The following is a 17,621-nucleotide window of genomic DNA, read 5'->3' on the forward strand; positions in this document are numbered from 1 at the left end:
GCCGAAATCACTTAAAGCAAGTTATTTTGGAGGAATGGGCAAAAATTCCATCAGAATTCACAAAAAAACTTGTTGAGTCAATGCCAAGAAGACTGTCAGCTGTTAGGGTGGCTAAAGGGCTTCATACTAAATATTAATTAGCTGAAAAAAATTTTGAATTTACTTTGTTTTTGCCTTTTTTATTTTAATGGATCATTTTCACTTTGACTAGGAATTATGCATTTTTATGTTTATGTTATTATATTTATAAATGACATAAATTTTTTATTTTTTACAAACTTAAAAGTAAACGAGTTCATCTTAAGCAACATTTTTTTATTTATAGTAGTTCATGATTTACTTATTTTCAATCAGTACAACACATTTTAACTGCTTTATACCGGGTGGATCATTTTGACTTTGAGTCACTGTATATGCAACTTTCATGCATGTTGCCGGGAGTCAGTTAAATCCACCTTCAAAGCGACCAGGGTGAAGAGATTGACTTAAACATGAACCTTAGGTACAGAGCAACCATTTGTTCGCAGTAGGAGAACAACCAACTCAAGTTCAAATTCGAATTAGAAGTTTACTTTCCTTGGCTCAGATTTTTGCTATTCAGTTTCATTGCTCTCCTTGTGTTATCTGTATTACGCCTTAATAAACGATTTAGTCTTTTCAATGTGTCTCATGTATGTTTAGTTGAATCCAACAATATTGGTTGACACGATGTACATGCGTAAACCACGAAATACAACAACAGCAGAGGTGACAATCTTTTCTTTTTGGTAGGACCTAAGTACGCTCATATAAAAGTACTATTTAGTACCTTTTATTCACATTTTTCATACCGTAATTTCCCTCTTACGACAACCCTGTTTCCTCGCTTGATTGACTCTCGGTCTTGAATCTAAAGGAGCACATATTCTGATATCTTTCGGCCAAGTCAGATACGCTTTACTGGAAAGTTTTCTACCGCGGTGGAATGCAAGAATGTGTCTACAGCCACTTCTGTGAAGCTGTACTTAGGTGGGAACGTACCAGTACGGTTACTATTGGCTAATTTTCAACTAAAGTTCCAATATCCTTCAAGAGTGATGATGTTGTTTCAATAAATAAGCATGTTTTTTTGTGACGAAATAGTAAATTTATCTGCTATGTTTACATATTCATTGACAAAACTGTCAATTTTTGCTATCTTCTGCTGTAAAAATTCATTTACAAACTAAAGAATATAAATATTTTCAATGTTTTAAGGGATCCTGGTGGTCTAAGGCTCGAACATTTTAGGTATATTGCCTTAATCTCACAATAGAAATAAGTTCCTAGGAAGTCAGTGGCAGAACATCACATATGTCCAAAGTACCAAAGAATTATACAAGAACAACCCGGGTTTCTTTTTCAAAACCTGTTTTTCCGCGCTGTCGAATGTGACTTAAAAAGTTATTAAGCTATCAACTAATACCTTTGCACAGATACTGTTTAACGTATTGATCTTTGCATATATATATTGTATTTTTTACATTTTGTTTATTTAAAAAAATGTGTTTATGTATTAATTACATAAAAAGTGAAATAATTAAATTTAATATAATATTTTTGATTTGTTGATTTCAGTTGATTATAGGGGGTGGACATTACATAACGCAACTTAAAGGAGTCAAATTTAAGCAGCCAGCGTTGTCATTATGTTTTATACTTATACAAATTTTCTTTTACTTAATTTTGCAGTAATTTATTTCTCATGCTAAAAGTAGACTCTCTACGAAAAGATGTAAAGAATAATGATGGAACGATACAGAGGCCGTTCATCTCCGTAGATCACTTTTCCCACCATCTTGTTGAAAATCATCCAGGGGTTATTCCCCCAGCAAGAGGAGAACACCGACACATTCCAACCACCTCTGAATGATAAGCTTGCCGTGAAATCCAGGCCGGACATGTTTGCTGAGTTGTAAGAAGCGTGCATGTCCGAGGGAATATTTCCAGCGGCATGGAAGCGGAAGAAGTTGGTACTTCTGCCAAAACCTGGTATACCTCCAGGTGAACCATTCTCATACCGACCCATATGTTTGGACCCATATGTTGGACACTGTGGGGAAAATGTTAGAGCGGGTAATCTATAATAGATTATTCTCAGTTGTTGAGAGCCAAGGCGGCCTTTCAGATCGGCAATATGGGTTCCGTAAAGCCAGATCAACCATAGATGCTATCAAATTGGTTACTGGCTTGGCCGAAGATGCAATCCATGGAAAGGGTAGTACCAGCAAAAAATTGCGTATTAGTAACCTTGGACGTGAAAAATGCATTCAATTCAGCCAATTGGAATTTAATACGGAAATCCACAGCGAAGGTTGGTATTCCCGCCTATCTCGCTGCTATCGTCGATAGTTATTTAACTGAAAGGAGGCTCTAATATGACACTGATGACGGGGGAGTACGTCGTTTCCGCGGATGTCCCGCAGGGCTCCGTATTGGGCCCACTACTGTGGAACATCATGTACAACGATGTACTTAATCTCCCCCTTCGCGGGTTACGCTGACGACATAGCGCTGGTTGTTGTCGCAAAGCATCTCGAAGATGCTGAGTTATACTCAAGCGAGGCAATCAGTGCTGTTGGCTAGAGAGTTCTGGTCTGATACTTGCAGAGGAAAAAACAGAAGCGGTCCTCATCACTAAGCGCCGAAAGAGAAATTACGCCTGTATTAGAATCGCGAATCATATCATCACTTCCAAGCCGACCATCAAATACTTGGGGGTGGTGATAGATAGAAAGCTCAGCTATAGGCAACACGTGTATCTGCTAGCATGGCCCTGGCGAGGATGATGCCGAACGTGGGAGGGCCACGGCACACCTCTAGGTGGCTTATAGCCAGGATGGTGACCAATCATGCTCTATGCGACCCCAGTTTGGAAGGAGGCGTTGCGGATGTCAGTTAACACTAACAAACTGAGTGCAGTCTACAGGAGGACAGCCTTGAGGGTATGTTCTGCCTTCTTGGCAGATGAGATGGCGAAGATATGCATTGCGAAGCCAATATCTCCCTTATCGCAGACGAAGAACGCCGAGGGGGAGAGATCCATAAATAGATGGCAAGAACGGTAGGAACGCTTGGAAAAGGGTCGGTGGACTCATAGGCTCATTCCTGCCATCAAGTAGTGGTTGGAGAGACGACACGGTGAGATTAATTATAATCTTACCCAGTTCCTCACGGGGCATGGAGAATATTTCCAATACCTGCACAGGTTTAAATTGGAGACATCGCCCGATTGTCCAAATTGCGATGGAGTCCCAGAGGACCCAGAGCATGCATCTTCCACTGTCCGCGATTCGTGGAAGAAAGAAGGAATCTAGAGGAGACTCTAGGAGAGGTGCTGGTACCAGAAAATCTGGTGGCGAAAATGCTAGTACAATAAGAGAATTGGGATGCGGTCAACTCCATGATCGCATCTGTCCAATATAAGCTACGAAAGGTAGAGGAGAGGAGAAAAACGCGGTCACGTACGCCGCGTATAGAAGAAAGGTGATTAGGCTAGAATTAGCTGACTCCGCCCCGTGATGTAATACCTTAGGGTGAGTTCGCGGAGTCATACTGGTGTGTCCAGAACAGTGTCTTTTGAAGATATCCGATGATAAAATCCGCGCACGGTTGTTGGCAGTCAACAGAGCCTATTTCAGCTTAGAAAGACTGCTCTGCTCGAAACATCTCACCATAGGGTCAAAGCTCTTACTGTACAAGACAATGATCTTGCCAGTCCTCAGTTATTCCTCGGAGACTTGGGTTCTTAGCAAGGAAAATTGCGAACCCTTGGCCCCGCTCGAGAGAAGAATTTTCCGAAGAATTTTTGACGCCTACATGAGGATGGACGATTCCGTAGTCTACATAACGACGAACTCTATGAGCGATACCATGACCGTAAATTTGTGGATAAAATCCGGCTCAATAGGTTGTGGTGGATGAGGGATGATGATCTGTATGAATAAGGATGATCCCATCCGAAAAATCTATAAGGGCAATATCTTTGGTAGAAAAAGAAGACTAGGCAGACTCTGCCTAAGATGGAACGATGGCGTAGGCCAGGACCCCAGGTAGCTTTTAGGGATATCGAATTGGTGGACCTTACTAAGGCAGGCCTAGACCGGATACCGGTTGTTGCACCGTTGATGATGATGATATCTAGATACAATTGACACATGGGTTGAACCCCTTAAAGTTAAATTAATATAGACTTTTCATATATTTTTATAGAAGATGATCTTCAGATCCAAACTTGAAAGCCATAGAGGTAATGCAGTTGGTAGAAAACTAATGAAAGTAAGAAATTATTTCCATCATTCTTGAAATCAAGGCAGGTAGCGGATTAAAATCTCTAAATATTTTAGAAGTTTGATAACCTTTCGTCACTTTAGTTGCGGCCAGCTCGGCCGAAATCGAATATTACAAAACAACGTGTAATAGTCGGACCATCCTCAATGAATAGACGACTTCCGACTATTTTAATTCTTAGTTAAGGGAAAACAAATGGAATGAAACCAGTAAGGAACGGGATGTGTCGGGCAGATGACCTATTACTATAAAACACATTGCGTATTCTAGCTCCAAAGAAATAATCTAATTTCTCGCCCAATAGTGGTAGTAGTATATTTGCCATTGAATTAACGTTTACACCATGGGAAACACTGTCTTTCGTCATATTATATGCATATGTGAGTCATTCACCAAGTTTGTCAGCCGTAGTTGGGAATGGTATCCTAAAATTTCTTAAATAAAAGTGTTTTCAAATCATTCAGAACAGAGTGTTCAGTAATACATTAACCCGATCTTTATCAAATGCTGAAATTTAAAACTATCTTCTATCTATCTTGTCCGAATTTGAACTAAGCAAAGCTATAATAATTTGAAATTGGTAAAAAAAACAGAAATCAATTCCAAAATGGTAAAAGCTACGTGTCAGCGGTGAAGCAATCAGTCTTCAACCCGAACACTAATACCCGCAATTCGCAAGCAGCTTCACCATAAAAAGTAATTGGAGGCAATAGTCGCTTCATTCACCTCTGGCCTGGCCATTTTCAACCTAAAATTCAGTGGCAGGTTCACATACCTCTTCAATTTTCTCCTCGAAATTTCGCATCTCAGCCATGCTCAGACTATTCGGCAATGATGAGAATACCTCTTGCCTTAGATAATGGTGAAAATGTTCAAAACTCAAATTCATTGACGATCGGTAATGGTCCAGACCTTTCTCCAGTCCATATAAATCCAGAACGGTAGCGATATTAGCAGTTAGCACCTATGAAGGGGAATTTGAAATGTGTATTGCTGAGGTGCTGCGTTCGCTAAAATATTGAAGACAAGAACAATCATTTTGCATACCTTAAGTTTGGTTTTGTTGACTAGTCCTCGTTCCTCTTGGTGTAGTGCGTTGAATGCATGCCAGATTGCATTAGTAACATTTCGTAGTAGCCCCGCCATGTTGCCTCGCACGCTCTTGAACCAATTTTCGTTCGTAACGGTTGACTCGGCCTTTTGTCCTCCACAAAGTCACAATTCTAGTTCCTTCAAGCTTCCTGATTTAAGGTATGTGGGAAGTTCCCATCAGTAGCTCCTAGCTCCACTTTGTTCCATCACAAACTATTCACGTACATCAAGTTGGACAGGTTGAGTTCGCGCCGTCGAGAAGATACATTTTGCAATGCGGTCGTGTCGCGTTTTGTTTTGCTGCCCCAAAAGCCTCTTGAAGTGTGGATTGAAAGACGTTGGAATCTAGATATGGCCCGGAGAAGGTCGTCATGATGCGAAAATATGGAAAAGACAAGTATCGAGTATTTCAGAATATGGTAATGATTGAGGTGACAAGTATTTTGCTGTTTTACAACACTTTTCAAATTATTGCCAATGTTTTCTTGTTAACCAGCGGCGCCGTAGATATTCCGAGAAAAATCCGGTACATGCACATAGGGAAACTAGGTCCTTACTTTTCCAATAGTGGATCTTATTAATGTTTGAAGTACTGTCTATTACTAGTCGTCATAATATAATATCAACAATGCTAAGATCGATGCTCCACTTCCATAAGAGCGATCAATGTATTTCATTACAGTGCCTTGTTTTTGCGGAGTTTTGTAGATAATTTACAGTCTTGTGTCTTCTAGCACACTTTTTCCAAGCTAATTAATTTCATTTTCACAGACTTGTTTTGATTTTTTGCACCAACTCTTAATTAACCAAAACTTTTTCAATCTTTATATAGATTTTCAATTCACTTTGAAAGGTTCAATTATCTTTTGTGAGCAATGATCTCAGATTGGTTCTCATGCTCGTAATAATGAAACTTGATTCAGACGTCAACAACATCCTACTCCGCTCTTCGAAATGAAATGTCTCCTAGCAAAGCTGACAATCACTAATATTGATCCTGACAATGGCGATCCTAAGACCATGTGAAACAAGTTGGGAACCCAAAGCTGGCCGGTTCAGGTATGAAAGGTTTTGTGTATTTCTTATATAAAAATATTTGAGTGGACATTTGTCCTATTAGTACCTAGCACGTAAAATATATGCATATATTATGTCAGATTATTCATTTTCGCGTGCTAATGGCATTCAGACTCTTAGAATTTGGACTACAGCGACAATTTTGACCTACTATATTATAACTTCGTCAGTAACAGTGCGAAACACGAAACTAAACGGCAGAACTGAGACTAACTTTGAAAAGTACTAATCGACCATTTGATACCCCACAGGATATTTGGTGAAAAAAATTTAGAGGCCCCTTTTGTATGTATGGAGACCCCCCCCCTTAAATTCTACATAGGACGATGCAACTCCTTATATGCCCGGGCGTCCACAGTTTCCATATTTCTATTAAATTTCGTGTTATTCGGTATAACCGTTTCCAAGAAACATGCAACAATAAGGTTTAGTTTTACACAAAACCTTAATAACGGAGAGGAGAACCACTATATTTGGTATGGAAGTATAATATGTGTTCGTCTTTTGGGGGTAAATGGGCAAAATTCTACGTTTTGTTGATAATAGTTGCTTTTAAACCAAAACACCAAATATCCCCTGGGGCAATAATTTTCTTGTGAGTGTGGTTTAAAAATTCACTTATGAAATTCATCCACTGTTCGCATATGAATGGACTTTTCGTTTACAGCCTTTGGATGTGGTATACGAATTAAAGCTGGTATTTAGAATCTGCGTACACTTATCGAGAACGGTATCACGGGCCTCTAGAATGCTGGTTATTGCAAACTTAAATGAGAATTCCGGTGATATCCGTTGGATATTCTGAAATTAAATAATTTAAAATGGTAAAATTTTGGAGAGCATCTATTCTCCTCCAGCGAACTTACATTTTTTACCTCGGAGGGCTTGGTACATAAATACGTGAAACTGGAAGCGATGTAAAACTATCCGGATTAGGCAATAGCACCATAACGCCGTAGTAACCAGTTTGTGTCCTATCAACTGAAAATTCGACCTTGCGATCACATCAAGTATCAGGCCTGTACCCTGACCAAGTTCTTTGTCTATAATAATATCAGACCAGCATACTTTGATGATACGGTATAGACAAATGTTGACGAAGGCTTGGAAACTTCAAGTGACAGTAAGCATCACTTTGTGCTGTTTCTATATATGCAACATTCAGTTCACGCTTCCCAGATATACAAATTGATCAACGCATTCTATGCTCTGTCCATTAATGTAGATAGGGAGAGTGCGATGACCCGTAATTCTGTGAACCTTTGCTTTGGTTAATGCAACTTATCTATCTATCCAAATCCTGAGCAATTTGGCCAAGGTCCATGACCCGGTGAGAGAGCAAACCGATATAATCAGCGTAGTTGACGATATCATAATCCACGGAAGTCCTTCACGTCCCCCGGACAAGGCAGCATTAAGAACGTCACCGATAACAAGAAGGAATAATATTGCATTAGACGTTCCGAAGTGGAAATCAATCTGCTCTTTGTTGATCAAACTTTCGAGATATTCTTTGTTGCGTTCCAGGATTATTTTAGCTATTATCTTCGTGGCGGCAGGGAGCACGCAGATACTCCTTGAATTGTCATTCTTCCAGTTTCTGAGAAAAGTTTCCGATTCCCGAGATTTTCGTACGAGTAGAAGTAGCAGATCGACAGTAACTGCAGGTGAAACGATAAATAGATTGTTTGAATGCTTTGATTGCCGAAATGATTTGCCTTTTGCTTGGAAGTACAGTCCGTATCCATATGTTACGGTAAGTAGCCACTTCATCTAGACGAGGAACCTCACCGAATGTGGTACGGTTAAGAGCCGTGGTGAAGTGTTCTTTTTTGCTGCTCGTTCTGCGGCATCTTGTGCTTCCCTGACGAGCGCAATAGCAACTTCTCTCTTACCAGCTTACTTCGTTTAGTACCAGAATGTCCAGTTTATATCGTTGGAATTCCCGCTCGAGCTGGAAAAAGTGAGAATAACTGGAAGGAGCACTTTACAACGATTATAAATCATATAATATCTGATCAACTGCCGCCTCGTGTGGCTGATGTGGATAACCACCGTACCATGAGGATATGGACTGCTCCTCTAAAGCGAAATTATGGAACACAAACAAAGTAAAATGTCTAGCGTTAACGGGCTCCCTGAGGATCCTCCCTGCGTTGCCGCTGCATTATTCGCAGAGTTGTTGTTACTTTCATTCATTTATAAATGCTACAAATATGGTGTGCAAGTGGTTGAAGAGGATGATCCTCCGCCCACATAACAGCAAGGGAGTATGTCTGGAATATTCTATCTAGGAGGGGCATTCCAGAGAAACTAGCAATTATTAACAACATATGATGGCGTAAAGTGCGACTTACTGCCCCGAGGCAAAATCTCAGAGAAATTTAAGATCCAATGTTGATTAAAGTCAGGCTTGTCAGCGATACTTTTTTGTAGAGTTATCGATGACGTTCTTCTTGCTGTCTTCGCTGCAAGGCATAGAATAGTTCAATGGACGATGTCGTATCTGCTTGTTCTCTCATCGGGTCATAGACCATGGACAAATGGCTCTGAAATTTTAGACAACAACACCAAGGTTCTCAGTTTGATGGTTATTACACTTTTCGTGTATTTACACTTTTTTCACCAATACGTAGTGTTCCTGCCAACGGCGACGCACAACTTGATGTAATTCGACGTATTAACAGTGTATAATCCCCCTTCCTTGTTTTAATATACTCTCTCTGCGCTACTATATGAGAATAGGGCATGGGAATACAGTTCCACTGTTACGCAAAAGTTCGAGGCTTATGAATTTATTATCGGGAAGGAATTATAGTTTTGCCAAGAGAAAATACTGTCCATAAGTTAGGGTTGCTCTTTCGCCCGTTTTCTAGAGTATTCACATATTGCTAGTTTATTAGGGCATCTATTGATGATTTCATGCAATCAAATCATACAAAAAAGATATTTCTTTCTGAGAAAGACTCGTAAATCGGCTCAAATTTAATTGAATTTCCGTTTTTTTTTAACAAAACAACAAAATTCTCAACCTGTCCGCCACTGTCATACTTATTGAAATTGAATACCAGGAGAGAAAATTGACTAACAAATGATGATCCAAATTGAGCGTAAAAGTAAATAAATAAACACTGATCTAGCTTTAACTGGGGTTGAGCAGTGAATCATGAAAGAGAAAGACAGCTCAGGTTTAAACACACTTGTAACTTATCCATATGGGCATAACTTATTTAACGAGCGATTTAACACAGCTAGTTCAAAGTGAGCCGTTAATAATGCTAATTTAAAAGAGCTTATAAGGAAGAAATGCAAATATAAAGTGAGGCTACATGGGTTTTACTCAACCTGCGCTTTATAAACACCTATCCATATATATCAATCTCTGAGACAAGGTGCTGAAGTTTTCCTTGATTGACGCACGTTGTCAATACTTTGTTGAATTATATTCAAAGGAAATTATATTATATAAAATTCAGTTACTTCTGCCAATAACACTTTGATATATGAAATCTGGAGGCCGCAGGAGAAGTATTGTTTATTTATATATTTACTCTTTTTCTATAATACACGATCTTAGATCTTTTAAACAAAGAAACCATCTATTAAATATTTCTCTTTAAAAAAGATATCTTAATACAAGTATGTAGTTATTGAAAGTGTTTGAAACCTTGATTTTCCGAATGTGAAAGAATTGACGATAACAATCCTTTCGACTCAATAAACGTGACCAAGTCTAACCAGGTATGCATCAAATTTAACGGTTCCACAACAATTTAGCATTTCGATTGCGGGGTTATTGAAACAAGTGCAAATATTACCATCATTTTGTTTTTTTTTTTAAGAATTAAACATAATTACAATCCCATTAAATGTGTCACTTCGCACTTTGCACGTAGTCATTGATTTTAACATTTTCAGAAGCCAAAGGAGAGTAGGTATTAGAGTGAGGTATATTTTGTCCGGATAACTGACTGGTTAGAGCACAAGGCTGCCGTACGGAAGATCGTGGTTCAAATCTCACTGGTGGCAGTGGGATTTGTATCGTGATTTGACGTTGGATACCAGTCGACTCAGCTGTGAATGAGTACCTGAGTCAAATCAGGGTAATAATCTCGGGTGAGCGCAATGTTGATCACATTGCCTCCTACAATGTACTGTAGTGTACCGGTACGGTCTAGAATGAAGTGCTCTAACTCATCACAAGGCCCTGATCCAATATGGATTGTTGCGCCAACGATTATTATTATTATATTTTGAACTTTGGACTTCGGTCATTACCATATGTCGCTTGACAATCATTATATTACCCATTACATTTCTAAGGGCGGCTAAAAAGAAGGGCTGTTGGGGGAAATAGTTTTAAGCTGGGCAACCGTAAGGGCTTACAAGTTGCTACTTCTCGCTCTTCCTTGTTTGGAAGGTTTGTGGTTGTGAATTTTTGGATGCTGACTACTACTAGACGCCATCCAGGATATTCCTAATATAGTACTCTCCAGGACAGCTTTACTGTTTGAACGGGCATTGAAAAATATTGTTTAACTGAATTTCTAGTTACGTCGAGCAACCGTGCTTCCGAACTGTGCGGATGACATTTTTCTTGACCAACGATCGTCAAAGACGTCGTAACCAAATATTGACCTTCGAATCAACTCTCCCGCAAACTGATCAAGCTGCATGAACAAGAATCATTGAAAACTAGAGGCACACAGAGCAGAACTGTGTTAACATTGCATATATCTAGCATTGGTATCCTAATGCATGCATATATTATATCGATGATTGGTATCATTCATTCGTTATTTTTGTGGAATTTTCAAAATATTATTATTTGCATATGGGAATTTGCAAAATATGAGAATAAGGGCTCATTTTCGGAAACTACCTAGCCCAAAAATCTGAAAAAAATCAGGGTGATCCGCTTATATGAAATCTAGGCATCGAAATCCCTCCCATTGCGATACTTGTGTGGCGCAGCGGGGTTAACGACATTCGAAATTTATTTCGGATGTTGTTATCTCGATTGACAGTGGCCACCATTGGTGTCCTCCCTGGCAGAGCAGGCCGTGATTTTAAAAAAAATAATGAAATTTGTAAAATGAATTTAGTATGTTGTCAGTACGAGAAAAGAGTCGTGATAGGGCGGAGAGTTGTTCTGTAATTTATTGTTTCAGTTGTATTTAACTCAGAATATAGTTAATTAGTTAAAAGCCGTCAATTTCATTTCAAACATTGCTGATATAATAGAACTTAACAATCGTATATTACTAACTTTTTGAAATTGATCGGAAAACCGCATTAAATTCATCTTAGGAAACATCATGTCTATGGTTGCAAGGCATATGGTGGAAGAGAGACAGCCCTAACGATGGACAATGTGGATGTTATAAAGCGGGTGCGGAAACCCCATCTCTTAGATGCCGCAGAAAGCGGCATAAGCATATACATCATCAACGAAGGGAGCCAGGTAACCCTAAATCACGACGAAGGAAACTTTGCATCGACCCTGGTAAAAAGCTATGCCGCAGGTAATAAATATAAAAAATAGAAAGATGTGGGAAATATGGGTAGGATCAATAAATTAAGCATAACGTAATCAGTAGAGCTAAAAAGTTTCGATATAAATAAGGGTAGCTTAAGATAGATTAACTAATTAGGTACTAGCACTGAGGAAGGAGGCAAGTGGTCTCCGAAACGATCGTATCCGGGAAAAAATAAAAATATTTACAGGATAAGGAAAAAACCTAGTTCTCTTTTTTCAACTTACACAATGATATTATTTACGAAAAGAAGGAAACTCTCTTTGCCTTTCAGAAACGGGGGTACAATGCCTCAACTCTCTGAAGAAGTGAAATATCTGGAAATTATTCTGGATAACGAGAGGTGGGTTAAGGTAAAACAAAAGTGTTTTCATTGTAAACTAGCCACACTGCAAAGAACTGTTTGACATCCGGCGCAACTCTAAATGCGTTACTCAATTCGCAGTCCTTGGATTTATTTATTCAGAGCACTGCAATAAGAGCAGTTCATAGGCTAATAATTCAATTAGGTATATGGCGAAATAATTGATGGCGCGATGGTTGAGTGGATAGAGCGTCAACCTCCCAATCTCTCTGCTCTGAGTTCGAATCACAGTCGTCATGTCTGCGTTCTGTCTGCGCAACAGTAAGCTTATCACTTGCGCAGATAGTGAAACTGAAGCACAATCTAACAACAAACACTATAGAGAAAAAAGGACGCGGGGGCACAAGACGTTGGACGACTTATTGAGAGAACTGAATCCAGTTCTTGTAATGTCTTTTGATTCTCGGCTCTCAATACATCTGTTTGGTAGGAGATATAAAGAGTATCTTGAAACGTAGAAAAAACTGACGTCTTCTACACCGATGCGATGGCGGCAGGGTTCTGGAGCAGGAGTCAATCTTTCAAAAATATGCAACAACAGACAATTCTTTCATCACTTCAAAAATCGGTCAGGAATGTTGAAACCGTTTGAACTCTTTTAGATTCAATACCGTGGAACAACTCCTGGTATCCAGTCATTGTGGTGAAGAGGAAAATGAAATCTTAGATGCATTAGCAACTTCCGGAATTCACAGCAATATAAGAGGCTCGAAACATGTTCGAGGCGAGACTCCTTTAGAGCATACTGTGAGGAACTAGAAGAACAAAGGGGAGACTTGCAGGTTGTACAAAGTCCTTAAAAAGGATGAATCGGCCAAGTCTTAGAAAACCGTATGAAACTTTCATAAACTTCAGAGTTAGCAAAGGAGAATTCAATTTCCCTCCTTCTCGGACGGGAACCTGCAATAGGAGTGTCAGTAGCATTGACTAATGCTGCTACCAACAAACAAACAGACGGCAAAGTTTATAATATAATAATAATAATCGTTGGCGCAACAATCCATATTGGATCAGGGCCTTGTGATGAGTTAGAGCACTTCATTCAAGACCGTAGCGGTACACTAGGAGGCAATGTGGTCAGCATTGCGCTCGCCCGAGATTATTACCCTGATTTGACTCAGGTACTCATTCACAGCTGAGTCGACTGGTATCTGACGTCAAATCACGATGCAAATTCCACTCCCACCAGTGAGATTTGAACCGCGACCTTCCGTATGACAGCCTAGTGCTCTAATCACTGAGCTATCCGGACACTCAAACGGCAAAGTTTATTCTGTCGAAAAGCAGGAAAACTTGCAAGAGTATTGTGGGCATTTTGATAGGTCATAATGCACTAGCTGGGCATATGTTCAGAATATCATTTTAAAGATGATACCTGCCGATCCTTTAATGAGGAAGTGGAATCCACGGAGCATTTTCCATGTGAATGCTCTACCTATGGACAAACATAAGGTTTTTGGTACTGATATGCTCCAACTGCAGCGGGTAGCATCACATCCAGTAACGTTCGCTTACCAAATAATACCCGCCGGCTTGTATAATAGTAGGGATCTAAGTTTTACAAATTTTTAGAATTTTACTTTCAAATTTTGGGGAAGTATTTTTCGTATAATACTATAGATTCAAAAATAAAATGAATTTTTAAGGGCTCTGATTTCAACTTAAGAAAGCTTCTGAGCGAGCGCGGAAGGTACCGAGCATACGTCTATCAATTAATCTATTAATACTGTAGAGGACGCATAACACGCTTTATTGCAATGTCCGAGGTTCGCAGTTCAAGGGCCGCTTTAGAAACTACAATCGGGGAGTACATAACAGGCGAAATCATCATCACATATGTTGAATTCGAAGAGAATATGGACCAAAATCAAAAAGGTAACCTCAGCCATCGGAAAGGAGGAATGAATGAGGAATATGAACACGAGGGCAGGATAAAAGCTAATCTAGCACCATGACGCAATAAATACATACAAATCCAAATCGACCGTAGCATCGGTCGCCCTGGGGCCCTCTATAGTTCTGAATGCTAGCCGATTACCAAAGACAATGAATACTCGTGGTTATGGAAATGTAGAAGCTGCGTTGGATCAGTGAGATAGCATGCAACGATCACATCCGAAATGAGGGGAATCTATGATCGATAGCGGATTGGACTTATCGTGGGGAAATTGCAAGAGAGGCAATGGAGGTGGTGAGGAAATAAAAAGAATTAAATGCAGAAAATTCTTCCACTATAATCGGTGGTCGTTATTTTACAAAAAAGACTTTATTTCATGATAGAATACTGAACTGTTTGGTGTAAATGATGAAAACTTCACATTTTGGAAACCCCACTCACACAAACACATCAAACATATAACTTATTATCAAATCCTGCTATTATTAGCAAAATTGCAGTAGAGTTAAATTGATTCTGTGGGAACCCACTAGGCTGAAGTCCACACTGTACCTAACAGCAACTGAATCGTTCAGTTTTCGGTTTTGCATTAGTTTAAAATTTTATAATTTTGTACATATTCCTACACTATTTATGCTTTGCTGTAGATTAGGTATGACTTACCGAAGTTAACTATATTTCTTGAAATAAAGCCCACAAATATTTGAAAAACAAGAACTACTCAAAATTATAAGAATGATATTATTCGACTTAGAAGCACTTTGCCATTTTAAACTTTGCACACGTTGTTTTCTATACATCGACGACTTTGTGGGAGTAAAGTATATTTCGAATACCCCAGAGATGACTATCTAGATACGCATAAGTACACCGGTGACTGTTTACAAACGTGTGTTTACCTTTCAATCCAAAAAGTAGCTGAAATTCCGTAGATAAGGAATTGTTCTTCTCATTTCAAATACACGCCAGTTCCTCATTAAAACCATCTAACATGTAAACGCTTTAATCACCTTAAGCTACTTAATGGCTGCATAAGCAGTAATATTAACCATTTTCTCATCTTTATTTCACCATGACTCATGCCACTTAGTAAAATGTATTTCCCTCACACTCGACAAGGTCTTTCTTTTTGAGCCGCCTGAATCAGAATCCAATTTCTATGCTCGTAGTCACCATTTCCATATCATGGGTTTCCTCCATTGAACTTGTTTATATTTCACCTTATTGGCCGTAACTGATCCCTATTCGATTCATTTTTATCGTTTATCGCGATGTTCAAGCCAAAATTAATAATAATTAGTAACCGGTTTTCCAGATATGGCAGCGTATTAATAACTGAGGAGGCTGTGTACCGTATGTTGTGACTGGATTTTATGTGAATATGATAATTTTAGGAACAATGCCTTTGAGGTGATTGTTATTGTAGTTGGGAGTACCACAGCAAACCATAACTCTTAAATGAACTTTGATTGATTGGGATTAATTCGCATACATATGTCATTAATACAGCAACGAATTCTCCGTAAATAATCATATCGATGATAGAATGGTGGCTTCCGCGAAAGACGATTAGTTTTATATTTAGGAATAGCAAGCAAGCTTTGGGCTCTTTTCACGTTCTGCGAAAATTCAAAGCTTCCAATGATTTTAACCGTTAAACCGCGATGTAAGCAGAAATTATCTATACCTTTTCTATTAGCATTTATATATTATTTTCCGTCTGCTCTCATAATTTTATGAGAAACATTGCTCTAAACTCCCTAAATTTCGTGATATACTCGGTGAGTTAAAAAGCTTGTACCGGGCCTGATTCTTCCTTTTCTTTAGCCTTTGTCTCGTTGAGAAGCGGGCTCGTCTCATCTCGATCGATCGATTGTGAGCCCTCTTCACTTTATTCAAGACCGTAACGGTACGTTAAAGAACTACGACACCCTTTAGGGGGTGATGTGGTCAGCATTGCGTTCGTTCGTGAATATTACTGACAGGTATTCATTCACACTTGAGTCAACTGGTATCCAACATCCAGTCGCTATACAAATCTCCCTGCGATCAGTACGATATGAACCGCGAACTTCCGCAGCGGCAGCCTAGCGCCCTCTGAGCCATCTGAACGGAATATAATGTTAAACCATTCTTATAATTATAAATAAATAAAAATATAAAAAGGAAAAATGCATACAATTCTTAACAAATCTGGACCACATATAAAAATCAAAGTTTAATTAGAATCACTTAAATCACTCTGGTGTCTGCCGAGGATCCCCTTGGTATGTTAAGGGTTAAGAAGGGCTGAAAAAGGGGTGCAATTTTCTTATCCGGTCATGCGGTATATCAAATGAAAGGACTCAGTTAATTATTTTTAGGACCGGCTGGAGGATAATGTACGATATTTGGCATGAGTAAAACTGATGACATAACACTGGAAAAAAACTCCTAATTTTACTACCAAAGTTATGGTAGTTCAAAATATTCTATTTCCTGTGAATTTGCTGTACTCTGAAATGTCAAACATAGAGTCTATTATATAAATACACGGGATGAAATCCGCTATCTGAGATTCCAGGAGCTCATATATACGGAGGGTCGCATGGCAACATTTTACTTGATTTGAATTTTAACTGTCTGTCTGTCGGTCTGTCTGTTACATCCTTTCCCCCAGAAACGGTTACTCTTACTGATATGAAATTTGCTGAGAAGGTGCGAATCATGAATCACCTCAAATACAGTGAGTAACATTGTTCTAGGTTGATTTCAATGGGAGGTTCGCAAAAGAGAGACGACAATTTTTTTCCACTGAAATAGTCGTGGGGGTATCAAATACTCTATTAGTATTTTCCAAACTCGACCTCAGACGGAGACTGGAAAGTGATAATTTTTTTCACAGACCCGTTCTTAGAAAATGCCCAACCGGAGGTGATAAATTTAGGTAGAGTGGAAAAATTTGAAATTTCCTAAACTTCAGCTTTGTTTCATCTCGTTATGATTGCAGCCATGAAAAAAACTTCCACGGCCAAAGTTGAAGAACTATTAATTTAACAGAGATATGTTTGTTACGAATTATTCACAGCTATTCCAATTAGAATCAAATGGAATGTTAGGCGAAGGGTACCAAAAAATAGTATGAGATCCGCAGTACGATCCAGAAAAGAAATTAATTACAGAAATATTTAAACGGGTCGAGAAACCGGCGTTTCAGGTATGAATTGATTTGTGTTTCCTTATGGCAGGAACGTTGGCATAAATATCGTAATTTGGTCTGGAAAGTACATACAGTGAATTTCATATAGTTCACACTAGTTGTTTAGCGAAGAAAGATTTAAAAAAACTTGCTTCTTCATATATGGGA

The 17,621-nt window shown here is 39.0% G+C and overlaps 1 protein-coding gene across 3 annotated transcripts in view; it reads right to left on the reverse strand.

Annotated features, from left to right (window-relative positions):
• Window positions 1-17,621, reverse strand: part of LOC119654982 (differentially expressed in FDCP 6-like) — a 36,618-nt gene that overhangs the window by 9,026 nt on the left and 9,971 nt on the right. For 2 of the 3 annotated variants that reach the window (XM_038060642.1, XM_038060641.1), the window contains exons 2-3: window positions 5,356-5,745; window positions 5,084-5,272 (exon numbers count right to left, since the gene is read on the reverse strand). In XM_038060642.1, the coding sequence (XP_037916570.1) occupies window positions 5,084-5,272; window positions 5,356-5,454 (288 nt within the window). In that variant the 5' untranslated portion in view covers window positions 5,455-5,745. Of the gene's footprint in view, window positions 1-5,083; window positions 5,273-5,355; window positions 5,746-14,938; window positions 14,960-17,621 lie in introns of those variants that run through there. The other variant, XM_038060643.1, reaches the window with a different exon arrangement.

This window comes from Hermetia illucens, chromosome 4 (assembly GCF_905115235.1).
Source record: "Hermetia illucens chromosome 4, iHerIll2.2.curated.20191125, whole genome shotgun sequence".
In the NCBI taxonomy this organism is placed as follows: domain Eukaryota; kingdom Metazoa; phylum Arthropoda; class Insecta; order Diptera; family Stratiomyidae; genus Hermetia; species Hermetia illucens.